We start from the raw sequence: 16,240 nt of genomic DNA on the forward strand, positions 1-16,240 counted from the left end.
CTGACCAAGGATACCACGTCAGTTCCTCTCTCGTCATTAGCGGCTCTTGTTTACCCTGTCTGCTCTGTCGTGGATTGACCAACTGTTACCTGCACTGCCTGTTCACCGCGGAATGTGCTGGCCATCTTTTTGTAACGTGTATTAGTACAGCTTAGTTCATTATTTTTCACCCTTGTATATGTGTTTTGTGTTGATTTTGTTTTTAGAATATTTTTTAAAACTCACCTGCATATTTTTCACGTCTTACTAATTATACTGTATTGGGTGATGTCATGTCAACCATGAGTGTGGTATCAACTATTCAATTAAGCAAAGTAACGCTATAATAACTAAACCTACAGTAAAACATAACTGGGAAAGATCACAATACAAACAGGTTGTCATTTGTTACGTAATTGGGCATGAGTATTACAAGGTATTATAACTAAATCATTTCAACCAAAAAGTTCTTAGACATAAACAAGTAAATAAATTATTAAAATTTTGAGTTTAAAATAAAAGTAATAGTTAAAGTAAAGGAACTTAAAGACATTTGCCTTCTTGATTGCTCAGTTTCCGTAACATATGGAGGCCTTTCCTAGGAGCATATGGGTTGCCTGTCTTAGGAGCATATGGGTTGCCTGTCCTAGGAGCATGTGGGTTGCCTGTCCTAGGAGATAATTGTTCACGTAATATTTGGATTTAGTTTCATTTTGTTTCATATTAATCATTTCGGTATTACCGTTTCAACTCTGAAATAAAACTTGATGTTACATGACAACAGTACAGGACAGTATTTAGTGGGTATTATGTAATATTTCTGGCTGTTTTGGTGTTCCAAGTTATATTTATCTGCTTATACTTTTCTGGTTTCATACAGTGTAGTAAGGGATAGGGAATTGTTACGAGTTCGTAACAGAATGCTTAAACCTGTGAAATTATTTCACCAAACAGCGTAAGTTTGGGGTTTAATGACATTTCCTTTTTGTAATAAACGAGTCAAGGTTTATTACCAAGTGTAGAGGGCGGCTGAAATCTGAGGGTAATTAGGACGTATACTTTGAGTTTTGAGCATTTCTCTTTTGGGCGTTTCTCGAAGTGGATTTGTAACTTGTGTTACACTTCTCTTCTTCTAAGCAGTATTTATCTTGGTAAGGAATACTTACTGATAGCTTTTTTACACAGATTTCCCTTACGATAAGCGACAAAGGGCCCTATCATCCATGAATTTGTAATCAGTATTCTAACCCCGTAAGCATAAAGAATTTCACAGAGTCTATGACCTGTGAGTCTGATTCTGTTCACAGTAGTCGACGTCACGAATTGCTAGCCAGCTTTATTTTAACTCTATTAATAATTAGAAAAAAATAAAAATAATAATAATAATTATAAAAATTATAATAATAATAAAATCAGATATAATCATATAAAATATAAGTCAATAAATTTTATTTCAAAATGGCATATCGTAAAAATTTAACTATCATAAGATCTAAAAAGATTATCCAAGAAGCAGCTTACCAAGATTTCAGTCACATATTAAGACATGAAAAAGACTCAAACTTAGCGCTCCTAGTGTGCCTCATCCCCCAACAGGCAAGTTCCCCTGTGCCAAATATATTTTTAGTATGAAATATTGTGCAATAACATCCTCTGCTTCAAGAGCAGTAGAAAAACTATTGGTAAAACAGAAAAAAAACTCTGGTAAACTATGAATTCTTAAAGAAAGTGAAAAGTGGCATTCGGCATTTCTTTTATGATGACGGATGATTTTAAAAGTCTTATCCCAAAAATTGTTAAACAAATCAAGTAAACCGAAATTAACCCCAAAAGTAATTAATGTGATATTTTAAACTTATTGATAGTTTGTAGTTTGATTCTACTGTTTTGCACACATTTATGTCACTTTTGGGGATTTTAACAAAGGATTTAAATCTGAACTTAGTAAAAATTTGAATCAACCACCCTTTTGTTGCTCACATCCCCCCCCCCCTCCTCTAAAAAAACATAAGGATGGACGTTCGAGGATGCCCCAAACTGAAACATTCTTACCAACAATGAACATTGACTTTTGACCCTTTAACCCACAAAAAGTACATTTATTGTAAGTATCTGGCTGGTAATAGTCATGTCTAGCAAAATAACCAGCACATACGAATAACAGAAATGCAAATGACAATTTGTACTGCAAAGGCTAAATCAAGACCAAAGAAAGACACAAGGACGGTACACTTGGCCAAGTTCATGTTACCGTCCACCCCAGGCCTGCTGAGGCTGTGACTGGGCTGGTGGAGTATTTGTGTCGGTCACACGTATTCTCACACATTGGTTGCTGTCTTGTACAAATGTAAAATCACGTGGTGGGGGAGGTGGGTGAATGTCAGACCAATAACGAATGAAACAAGCGACTGGTGAAGCTCACATATCCCTGTCTGTGGGTTACTTATATAACAATGACTGAGCTGAGAAAAATCGTCGGGGCTGAACAATATTTGCATATGTTTGTCACCAATCACTGTTTAGTGAAATTCTGTTCAGAATCGTACAACACGTTGATTTTAGAAACTTGTGGTAATAGAAATGCAACTTTTATTTCAGAGAAACACCTCATAACCACAGACAGACATACTGTACATAATATATCCCCGCCTGGGACGGGAGATATAAAAATGTAGGAGGAATTATCTCCGAGAGAAATTCTGGGGCAGGAAATTAAGAAAATTTTTGTGTTTGAAAAGAACCTAGAAATATAAACTAATGGCTTCGGAATGATTCCCTGTAATGACACTTTGCTCTACACTTAGATACGGGTAGATTTTATTTATATAAGATAACGGTAAAACACTGAATTTCAGATATACGCTTCACAATATTTTTGACTATTTCTATCTTGATTATTTTTTTGTTATTATCCAGATCGTTTTATATTCTATGACTTCATGCAGAGTTTAATGAAAGCTGTAAATAAAAATATTCTGAAGAAAACCAACAGACAACTTGAGATAATTAAAAAAAGAAGTGAAATGTAAAGTAACAATTAATATAGAAAATCTCCGTCTTATCGGGAATAACCCACCGAAAATCAATAAACAGTGCAGTATCCTCTATCACATTCGTCAGTCACTCACTCTTGCAGCAATGAAACAATTTATGACCTTGTTTACCAACACTTGATACACTGTATCACAGTATGGGTGGCCTCTAGCTCGATTAAAACACAACCAATGGTCACTGCCCAGAAGTGATTTATGAAGATAATGACCTACTTGAAAAAAAAGGAACAACTCACACTAACTAACAGTTTGCTAAACTAAAAATATTAAAATTCGAGGATATTAACACTTACTGCTGTTTTCTATTTTTTAAGAATATGTTAATCACTTGATTGAGAATTATTATATCCCGTTCCGGAACAACCAGAGGTACAACTTAAGACACCCAGTCTTCTGATTGCACTTCCACCTTATGCGCTCTTCTCAGTCCCAGACCTCAATAAAATATCATGGTGTGAAGGTGTGGAACAGCTTACCCCCACCCATCCAAGGAAAGACTGTGCTTCTTTCCTTTAATTTATCTCTTAAAAAACATCTATTGTCTAAGTATTAATATTTTTATAATTCTTTATACCCTTAAATTTATATCATATATTGTCAAGTAGATTGAAATTACCGTTACAATAATTATGTATTTGCCGTTAAGACATGATCCTGACTGTGTCTATCCCTATGTTTCACCTTAATACATCCCATGTTGTATTGCTTCCCTCATTTACCAGATTACTGTATATCAAATCCACTGTAAAATATGTATACTCTTATAATATAAATGTAAAAAATAAATAAATAGATAATTAAATCAATAAATACAGAATAAGTACAGAGGTGATAATTTTGTCGTATCATTCTCATATGAATTTACTAACACCCTCTTACATGAAATAATTTAGATGATACGAAATGTTATAAAATAATGCCTTGAGATATATATAGCAGGTGCCACTAAAGCTGCGGTCACACATGTGCTTTTACCCAAAATAAATCCACTGTAGCTCTGAATTTTCAACGAACTTCTCAAGTTGTCTCCACAGTATTTATTGTCGAAAGTGGGACGATACTAAGCGTCTGAAAATCCACAGTACGGTGGGATGACATTTCCAATAGAGGGTTTAATGTAATAATAAAATTTACACCGAGTTTTCAGCTGTAGGGAGCTGGAATTGTCTACAAAGTTGCACGTATATCGATCAGTAGTCCTACCCACCCTGCTATTGGGCAGCGAGACATCGGTCACATACAGGAAGTACCCCAAAGCGCTTGAAAACATTCACCAACGTAGTCTCCATTCTATCCTCCGAGTTCACTGGGAAAACAAGAGATTAATGCCGGTATACTCGCTGACACCAACTTTAGGAGCAATGAGGCTACCATTATCCATGAGCAACTACGTTGGACCGGCCATATTACCTCGTGGACAACAGTAGACTGCCAAACCAGCTACTTTACAGTCACCTCACGAGCAAATGAAATGATATAAGGAAAAGTGCCAAATCGAGTCCCTCACCTGGGAGACGATTACTCCACACCGTAACGCAAGGAGGAGCACCACACAGAGGGCTCTGCTATCCTTTACTAATGACATCCAAAACTCTTTTGATGACAGTCAGTCCACAGTCGGAATATTCCTGGATCTCTCTAAAGCCTTTGATGCTGTCGACCATTCCATCCTTCTGTCAAAGCTTGAGTATTATGGCGTTAGGGGCTTATCCCAAAATAGATGTACCTCATATCTGTCTAACAGGAAGCAGTATGTGTGCTTTAATAATCATCAATCTGACTCTTCACCAATTTTGTATGGCGTCCCACAAGGCTCCATTCTCGGTCCTGTACTGTTCTTGCTATACATAAATGATTAGTACACTCCAGCACACTCGTCAAATACAACTCATTTGCCGACGATAGTAATCTCTATGACAGCAACTCAGATAGCCATTCCTTGATGAGAACTATGAACACTAAATTGACTAAAATCAGGACCTGGGTGTACGTAATGAACTGACATTAAGCCTCGAAAAAACCCACTACACAATCTTTCACAGATTTGACCCCTTGTGCGTTTGTAATAGAGTCTTCAAACGTGAACCAAATACTAAATTCCTTGAGGTCTTTGTTGATGATAAACTAAACTACTGTAGGTCTCACCATTTCCTCTAATACGTCATGGAAGCCACACATCCACAACATTGCTAAAGCTGCCTCCAGAAAGCTGGGAATGCTGTACAGATTCCGTAGCTACTTCACTCCCGAGTAGTTGCTTCAAGTTTATAAGGGATTCATTCGTCCTAACTTGGAGTACTGCTCTCATATGTGGGTGGTTCTTCTTCTGTCCAACTGTTAGATAGGGTGGAATCAAAGGCATTTCGTCTTATTGACTCTCTTCCTTTAGTTGATATTCTTTCTCCCCATTCTCCTTGCCTCACTGTTGCTTCACTCTATCTCTTTTACAGGTACTTAAACGGGCAATGTTCGGAGGATTTGGCATCTTGTGTACCGCCGGCAAGGCTGTGAGCTTTGAACACTCGTCTTGCCCGCGGTGCCCACAGTTTCTCTGTGGGTGTCTGTCACACTAGAATAATCCGTAAAGGTACGTACATCCTTCTTTCCTCACTCAGCCAAACAGTGGAATGCTCTGCCTTCTTTTGTGTTTCCATACTCATACAATCTGTCTCACTTTAAGAAGCTGGTTTTCCGGCATTTTCGTGGTGTAGATCAATATAACCCTTTTTTTTTCTATTTTAAAATTTTTTTACTCCAATTTCTCCCCCCCCCCTAGGCCCCGTTGTGGGTCGATGATATGTGCCCCGTAAAAAAAAAAAGCTGTAGAAACCACATACAAGCAACTCACAGTAAAGTCAATAAACAGTGCGGTATCACATTCGTCAGTCACTCACTATTGCAGCAATGAAAGAAATCTATTATGATCTTGTTTATGAACACTTAATACACTGTCACTAAATGTGGGGCCTGTGGCTCTACAAAAACACAAACCCTGATCACTGCACAGAAGAGAGTTGTGCAGAAAATGACGTACTTGAAAACAAAATAAAAAATTATCACACTAACGAACAATTTGCTAAATTGAAAAGTTAAAATTCGAGGATATAAACACTTAGTGTTGCACCATATTTGCTTATAAATTTGTCAATCACTTGATTGACAATAATTATTTCTAGTTCTGGAATAATCAGAGATAATGTACAACTTGAGACGCTCAGAGCTACTTCATCCTTGACCACCGAAGGGTTAAGACGTACCTGGCGCTGCTCTGGCAGCAGCCAGGTCAACTGTTATGTTGACCCATACTAAGTCCCCCTCCTGAACCCTCCTCCCAACCGGAATATCAACAAGTTCTCGCCAGAAGTTACTATTTTATTTTTGGAAAGGAATGGAACCAGTGTTGAATAGTGGTGAACAGTGCTTAAGTCAGTGAAAAACAACTCAACGGTAATAGCTAAGTCGTTCCCAAGCTAACCGTCACACAGTGAGGTTCTAGGTACCCAGTGATAACTGCCCGTGAAACTCAACAACACGAGCTATGTGTTAATCCGTTCATGATAGGGTGGCCTGGGACCACACGTCACTCACTTGAGTGAATGAGGTCCTGTGACACCAGACCACGTGGTGTCCCCTTGGTGCTACAAAACCACGTAGTGGATGTGTTGCTACAGCTTTATGTGAGGTTCCTTATAACACCATCTGTGAAGGAATTGCTACATCACATCCGGTTTCTCATAACACCATCTGTGAGGGAATTACTACACCCTGTGATGCCCCTTATAACACCATCTGTGAGGGAATTACTACACCACATTAGGCCCCTCAGAACACCATCTGTGAGGGAATTATTACACCACGTCTAACCCCTTATAACACCACCTGTGAGGGAACTACTATACCACATGATGCCCCTCATAACACCATCTGTGAGTTACTACACTACGTGTTTGCTGTTCATCACCCCAGCGCACAAGATCTACGTGACCTCCACTGAAAACATTAATCTGTACGTTCACTGTACGCTCCCTTCCTTTAAATCATCTCTAAAAATATCTATTGTCAAAGTATTAATATTTTTATGATACCTACTTAATATTCCTACTTTTATTGCACCACCAAAACCATTATATAAAAAATTGTCATGTTGATAGATATAAACTACCATTGCAATGAATATATATTTGCCGTCAAGACATGATACTGATAGTTCCTGTCCTCTTGTTTCACCTTAATACATCCCATGTTGTATTATTTCCCTCCTGTATCATATTAATGTATATCAACTCCACTGTAAAATAGGTATATATATATATATATATATATATATATATATATATATATATATATATATATATATATATATATATATATATATATATATATATATATATATATATATATATATATATATATATATATATATATATATATATATATATATATATATATATATATATATATATATATATATATATATATATATATATATATATATATATATATATATATATATATAATGTCAATGTAAAATAATTAATAAAATCAATAAATAAAGATGTGATAACCGTGGTAATATTCCGTTATGTTCTTACGTCCACCATGTTATGTGTGCTAAAAGTTACATAATAATTCCTTGAGACAAATGTACAGTATATATTAGGTGCCTTCAAGAGAGTTCAGACTCTCAACTGGCTCAGCCATGTCAGTATTGTTAATATCATCGACTCTTTATCTGTATTTTTCTCGCTAAAAAAACTGTTTCAATATCAATATCAATAACAGACGGAGGTATAGTAACCAGATGGGGAGGTTTTTTTTTCATTTATTGGGCACCCCCCACATCCTTGTGTAAGGTGAAGCGCTGAAGCGTTTACAGCACCCAACAGGGAAGCATGCTAAGTTCATGCTTGCCTTATGTCTCATGAGTTAAGGGCGGGGAGGGTGAACAGGCAGTCACGTTATAAATGTCCACAGGTCAGGTCGGTGGCACAAGCCCAACACCTGGCAGCAGGATGAGAGAGAGGTGGACACTGTAAGCTGAGTGAGGAGCAGTATAGCTTACCACAATCAAAAGTGACCATTGGGGGCGACGGCAGGCACGGTGGCGATCCAAAGCGACGGAGGAGATTTGTGATGGAAAGTGACGAGCAGGTGGGTGGCGACGGAAAGGACAGTGTCGATTAGAAGTGACAGTTGGAAGAGTGGGAGAAGAAGAGACATTAGTGATTGGTAGTGACAGTGGGGAGAGCGGTAACTGAATGAACAGTGGCGACTAAGGTAACGGAAGGGACAGAAAAATCGGGAGTAGTGTCCTACGTGGACGGATTCGGTGAAGAGAGCTGATTTGAATCTGAAGTACTCTTCTCATACCATGTACATAAGTATGTTCTTGATAATGATTTGTTGAAAAATTTATTGTTATTTGAAAATACAGTTATAAATGTAAACGTTGCTTCTGTTATTGACCTACCAGTACATAGGGCAACCCTACACATAATAATATCTCTGACAGCGTGAATTTGATTATAGTGTAGAAGCTGTCGCCAACACAACAACCACACCCTAAGTTAATGAGTTGCATGACCCAGGGTCAATGAATAAACCAAGAAGATCGAACAGCTCGCCAACTGCATTGGCTACCCATTACCCCGGAACAGGATCCGCAAATCGATCAACATCCAGGTTCCTAATTACTGCTGTGTAGACAGAGGCAATTAGTGTAAAGAAACATGCCCATGTTTCACTCTACCCAGGTAATGAACTCAGGTCGACTCACTCGCGAGGTGAGTATGCTGACCAATACACCATACAATAGAGTGTTAGTTACAAGACTAGCGAGGTTATCCTAAAACTATATCTTGTGCTTGTGAGACCTTACTTGGATTACGCGGTTCAGTTTTGGCCACAGTACTACAGAATGGATATAGAATACTTAGAAAGAGTTCAGAAGAGAATGACAAGACTAATCCCGTGCATTAGGAATCTTGAGTACAAAGACAGGAAAAGCATCTTAATTTGCACTGCCTCGAGAGACGTAGAGTGAGGGCCGATATAACAAATGTACTCAAACTATCAAACCAGGAGCGAACTAATAGCAATAGTTTTAAATTAGACAAATTTAAATTTAGGAGCGAGATAGGTAAACACTGGTTTGGAAATAGACGAGCGGATGGGTGGAACAAGTTACCAAACATCATCATTCACTCGAATACGTTGGATAGCTTCAAATATAGGTTGGATGGATATATGAGCGATAGGGGGTTGGCTGTAAACAGGACTGCCCAGTATGGGCGAATAGGCCCGCTGCAGTTTCCTCTATTCTTATGTTCTTATCTCATGTACTACCACCATCACCACCACCACCATCACCCTCTCGGCAAGGCCCGTGGCTCCCTCATTTAAGCTTTACAAAACCAAATATGGGCATACAAACTCGTATTACCAATTAAGGAATTTGTTGACAAAACTACTAGAAAAAAATAACCTTAATATATAGTAATAAAGAGTCGTTGTAAAATATCATAACTACATTTATCAAATCTTGAAAAGTATTCATGCAGAAACTTTATTATAATGAGAATGACGCATATTTTAAATATATATATATATATATATATATATATATATATATATATATATATATATATATATATATATATATATATATATATATATATATATATATATATATATATATATATATATATATATATAAACCTGAGTTCTTTATATGGAGGATCTATCATAAAGTTTTCAAATGTTCTAAGAGATGTATTATGACGTCATATCCTTAGGTGTGACTAAATGACTTTACTTTTCCGCCGTATTAAAACCGCCCACGAGAGGCAGTAACACTTGGACTGTCGTGGGACACCCATATGTCAAACTGATGCTTACCACAAACCAGATTGTTACATTTGCGTTTTGACTGTATTTGTGCATACACTCTGGACATACGGCGTTTACTGTTGTTTTAAAGTGTTAATACAGAATGTATTTTTCGAAACTGGTGTTTGCATGAATTTCTCGATTCTTGGAGGTCACATACAAACACACCCCAGTATCTTAATTACCACTGGTGCTCATTAGCAGTTGATTTCGACTGGGATTCCTGGGATCATTGTTAGTTAAAACAAGTGGAATTTGTGAACTATTCTCCTGGAATAAACCGTTCACCTGTGTTCCGTTGTCTCAACCGACACGCCCAAAGGTTTCTGAAAACAAATTGGCCTCCCCAAATGGCGTTTATACATCTCTACCACCATGTGCTACCACCATAACCACCACCTTGTACTACCAACATCACCTTCACCATGTACTCCCACCATCACTACCACCATGTACTCCTACCATCACTACCACCATGTACTACCAACATAACTACTAACATGTACTATCAACATCACCACCACCAGCATCAGTATCTCACTATAATTGACCATCACCATCATCACCAGCACTATCACCCTCACCCTCACCATCACCATCACCTACATCATCACCATCAACTTTAAATTTACCATCATAACAATCATCACCATCACTGTCAACACCATCAACTTCACCATCATAGTCATGCAATACTTACTGTCCTCGTCTGTTGTGCCATTCATGCATGTGTCACTAGTGTAGCTACTGTTCGTCTTGGAGGCCACACACACGTGGTAGGTGGTCCAGGCCTCCAGCTGGGTGATGATGTAGCTCAGCGAGGTGGTAGTAGTTGTATTACTACCATCACCGTTACTGGCGGGACTCCAGGTGATCTTGTAGGTGACGTCACAGTTGCCGACGTCTTGTACCTCCGACCAGTTCACGTCCAGCAGAGTGGAGTTGTCTGTATAGTTGTTCACGTTGACGCCAGTGACTGGGTCAGGGTCTGGGGGGATAATGTACAGCAGCAGTTAGTGAGTATTTTGGGTGTGATGCTGTGGACGTGTTTCATTAAGTAAAATACAATGTTGTAGTGAGACTATCTAGTATCTATTTGTTCCTCAAGGAAGTGAAGGTGTTATAGTTAGAGCCCCGGGCAGGACCATTCATCACAATATATGGTACACAGTAATTAAGAACTATCCATGTCTTTCACAGGAGTAAGAAACGTACAGACAGTACAAGGTTGTGGTGCTCGCCACACTAAGTACTCCCACGCATTAACTTTTCTGTTACAAGAGACTTGCTGCCCTGCCTCTTTCCTCAGTGATCCAAATAATCTTTACTGTATACAACAAAAAAATTATGGAAGTGGCTGAAGCTGTCCACTTACTTATGTCTGTAGTTTACAATCGTCTGGCGCCACCAACGACAACTGGTCATTGACGTCAGAAATAATAACTTGTTATATTTGTCTTTTTTCCTGAATTATAACGGCTTAGGAAACACACAGACAAATTGTATATGTTAGCCTTGTTAATAATTAGTCCTTAGTCTGTACTCACCTCTGAAGATGTGAATTGCACGAAAGCGCTTGGGAACTTGTTTTCTATGTGGTTATCAGCATATACATGGATCAATCCCACCTACAGTAATTTATTTGCATATATATATATATATATATATATATATATATATATATATATTCATCTTCTCTACGTATTTATTCATCCACTAATCATGTCACATATCCAACACTGGATCTGCCCACTTGTCAATCCAGTCACTCGTCTATCAATGTATGAAGGGAGTCGTGAAGGAAGTAAGACTGGCTAACACTCAAGTGGTCGGTGTAAAGGAAGGACACAGAAAGATCAGAGGTATGTCAAGATTAATTATATACTAACTTACACGAGAGCGGAACCTATTAGTGAGAGTGAAGGCTCTAAGGTGTTATTCGTGCAATATATTAATCTATTACACAAAAAATGCGGGTGAATATTGAGGTGTTGGCGTAGGGCGAGCAGTTACCTTGATATAGAAGAGCCACCAGAGGAGGCAACTAAGAGTTAACCAGGTTATCAGGACTAACACAAGAACGCCTCTGAACTGATATTTGTGTATCTGTTGGGCTCAAAGAGCGAAGACTAACCACAACGCGTTGTGGTTGTTTGGAAAATAACGAAATAGCGAAATTTTAGGTAAGGTTCGGTTAGGTTACGTTTGTTTGGGTTGAGTTTGATGAGGTTTAGTTAAATTAGGTTAGGATAGGTTAGGTTGTATCTATTGGGTAAAACCGAAGACGCAATTTTCCCTTTCTGGATCTTTAGAAAATATCCACAACACGCTGTGGTCGTTTTCGATCTTTGAGCCCAACAGCAATCAAATAACGAAATGAATTATCTAGAGGTAAAAAAATTATAGTAACATTTCTATTTCATGGTGTTTCGGAAGTACAAAAAGACAAAAAGTATGTAAACATTAGTGCCAGTTGTAGGTATTAAGGCTAAGTAGACATTCTAGAGCGATGGATGTTAACAGTGTGAGGCTAGAGTTAATATAAACAAACAGAGATTAAGAAGAGACTCAACAGGACTCGACTCTCCAGTAAGTATAAACACAATTGGGAGGATCAATACTTAAGCTCGGGGGATCATCGTGACTTTACACCTCTGAGTGGGGACTGAATTATATTCACGTGAACTTCCATGTCCTCTTGTCAGACGTCATCACTGTGTACATCTTGATATTCAGAGTTACTCCAATATTTCCTTTATACCAGACTGACCATTATAACGATGATTAAAACCTGAGTTCCAAGTTGACTAAAACTATAAGAAATATTAAATCTATCTATGTAAAAGTGTGTGACACAAGGTTAACATAATATGCAAAACGCGCCTGATATGTCTATGTTTGTCTCGTTATCTCTATATATCTACTGATTTAATTCACCTTCTAAACCAAGATATGGCTTACCTAAGACACACACACAGACACACCCCATATTATTATTATTATTATTATTATTATTATTATTATTATTATTATTTTTATTATTATTATTATTACTATTATTATTATTATTATTATTATTATTATTATTATTATTATTATTAATAGTATTATTATTATTATTATTATTATTATTATTATTATTATTATTATTATAATAATAATAATAATAATATTATTATTATTATTATTATTATTATTATTATTATTATTATTATTATTATCATTATTATTATTATTATTATTATTATTATTATTATTAATTATTATTATTATTATTATTAAACCACACAACAACCAACACCACACACACACACCACACACACACACACACACCACCACACACACACACACACACACACCACCACACACACACACCACACACACACACACCACCCACACCCACACACACCACACACACCACACACACACACCACCACACACACACACACACACCACACCACACACCACACCACACTATTATTATTATTATTATTATTGTTATTATCATTATTATTATTATTATTATTATTATTATTATTATTGTTATTATTATTATTATTATTATTATCATTATTATTATTATCATTATTATTATTATTATTATTATTATTATTATTATTATTATTATTATTATTATTATTATTATTATTATTATTATTATTATTATTATTATTATTATTATTAACTTGTCATACTCCACGTATCAACAATTCTTGAACAACCTTAAATCACAACTGGATATATTGCCTAAAAGAGATGATGTTTTTATTGTTAAGACAACTGTGTTTTTTTTATTGGTAAAATTTACTTTGTTTCATTTGAGGCGTCGTTAACTATCATAACATTACCATATTATACCTAAATTAGTTACAGTGGTACTGTTTTTATTTGTAGTTTGTGTGAAGGCTTTTAACAATCCTCATATAATCTCTTTTTGCACAGACCAGTTTGTGTTAAAAAAAAATGAAAGAAAATGTGTGTGCATGTAAAAATAATAAAATTTAACAGTTTATTGAAAAAGCATGGTAGACAGATGAAAATATATAGTTATATAATTGGGGAATGGATCACTTGAATGACGAATAATATACAAGCAACCTAAATGATACAAATATGATATATTATAACAAGGAGGGGATAACTAAAGGGCATTTCAGCATAGTGACAGTGCTAAAAGGTAAGATTGGCTGGGAGTGAACACACTGGCTGACCACAAGTTGTTGTTGATTCTTACAATGGATGGGACTGCACTGTTCTTATAGCGATCAGTACTTGCTCGTATGGGCTAGATGTGGTTGTTGTCTCGAACGGCAATTCGCGGTCGAGGGATCTCGGGTGTAAGCAGAGGCAGGTGTCGAGGATGATGCAGAAACTTCTCACCAAATTTACAGATGAGGTCGTGGTGATGATCAGAGATAGCCTAGATGGTCGGTGTGTGTGTGTGTGTGTGTGTGTGTGTGTGCGTGTGTGTGGGTGCATGTGTGTGGTTATGTATGTATGTATGTTTGCACATGTGTGTGCATCAATAACTACTTGGCAGAAGGTACATTCTAGACACTTACCTTTACTATCAGTAGTTCCAGTTGCTGCCTTACTCTCAGGACCATAACCTTTGCTTGTAGCAGCCGTGACGGTGACGCTGTAGTTGGTACAGGGAGTCAGGTCGGTGATGGTGTAGCTGGTGGTGGTGTCATTGGTTATGTCATGGTCTTTATTCCCCTCCCAGGTCCAGCTAACATTATACTTGGTGATGATGCCGTTGGGGTTTTCTGGGGGACTCCATGATACTTTTATTGACGAGAACGAGAATGGCATCACAGACGTGATGACTGGAGGTCCTGGTGCTGTAACATATTGTCACGATAACCATGAATACCTTAATATATATATAACTTATATTTAACTATATTTCGAGTCGAAAATTCATTCTTTACTGCGCATGATGTCATCTGGCCGGCAGCCCCAGGGGGGTGGGGGTGTATCCTCTGTTATCACCTGGCCGTCGTGGTGTAAGGATCTATGACAATGCCTGGTAAATGGTCCGTATTTGGATGTATATTAAATTGCAAACTAAATGATAAAAGTTAAGATATTCGATTTCCAATGGAATAAAAGGAGCAAAAAGTGGATTTTATTGTTCATGCAGCAAATATATAGGGTACAACAGGAGGTAAAGGCAATATTTGAGAGCCATTGGCAGGTTTAAATTTTCTATTCTCTAAAGTCTAACTTTCGGCCAGGAAACCGGATGTGGAGAGATAAGTACCTATTCGTTGTTTGAAACTGTTATATAGCCTAGTCATCTATATTATATCTAGTGGCCATATTGATAAATTGAAAACCTCTACACATATAAACTTGTATTCACTGATTTACTGAAATAGCTTGGAAAGAGAAGGAATGATGATAATTATTATCTTCTTGTATTCCTTTTGACTCCTCAGTAAACAGATGGCCCAAATCCCTATGATTAATTAATTGATTTACATTGATAATGGCAGGAAAATCATAAAAGTATAAATCATAATAAAGAGAGGAAGAAGAGGATTGTTAACAATAATTATAATATAGGAATATCATAAAAATAATGATTGCACAGAAGTTCAGGTGGCTAACTTCAGTAAAATATTGTGAGCTAGGGGATGAGAAAATCAGGTTATATGGCAAGAATATCTTCTAATATAGTGGGGGGGTAGTCTCACCAGGGATAATATAAGAGTGTCGCCTTACACACCGTTTTCTTCCACTGCGGCCAACGGCTTCACAATTAATAAGAGGGGGTAGACTTTGTTAAATTTAACTTTGCTAGTGACTATTTGTTGTAAACAGATCGAGACACGAGGCAGGGGTGCAGAACAGTTGCAGGGCATTTTTGCACCCTGGGCAAGGTTCACGAAAGGTGTCCACTTCTTTTTATTTGGTGTAATATATATATATATATATATATATATATATATATATATATATATATATATATATATATATATATATATATATATATATATATATATATGCAAGTAAATCACTGTAGGTGCGCGTGATCTAGGTATAATCACAAGGACCAGTGTTGTGGTTCGAGTTCAGGGTGACTACAGACCAGTCTGTACCTCAGCATGGAATGGCACGAGCTGCTTGCTAAACTGTGCCTTCTTCTTCTGTATATATATATATATATATATATATTTATATATATATATTTATATATATATATATATATATATATATATATATATATTTATATATATATATATATAATATATATATATATATATATATATATAATATATATATATATATATATATATATATATATATATATA

At 36.6% G+C, this 16,240-nt stretch overlaps 1 protein-coding gene across 1 annotated transcript in view; it reads right to left on the bottom strand.

Moving 5' to 3' along the window:
* LOC121870798 (phosphatidylinositol phosphatase PTPRQ-like) overlaps positions 1 to 16,240 on the bottom strand; it is a 105,605-nt gene that overhangs the window by 32,782 nt on the left and 56,583 nt on the right. Inside the window, exons 6-7 of the mRNA XM_042372766.1 lie at positions 14,483 to 14,764; positions 10,621 to 10,908 (exon numbers count right to left, since the gene is read on the bottom strand). Of these exons, the coding sequence (XP_042228700.1) occupies positions 10,621 to 10,908; positions 14,483 to 14,764 (570 nt within the window). The remainder of the gene's footprint in view (positions 1 to 10,620; positions 10,909 to 14,482; positions 14,765 to 16,240) is intronic.

Source organism: Homarus americanus, unplaced genomic scaffold (assembly GCF_018991925.1).
Source record: "Homarus americanus isolate GMGI-L3 unplaced genomic scaffold, GMGI_Hamer_2.0 scaffold32583, whole genome shotgun sequence".
Lineage (NCBI taxonomy): Eukaryota > Metazoa > Arthropoda > Malacostraca > Decapoda > Nephropidae > Homarus > Homarus americanus.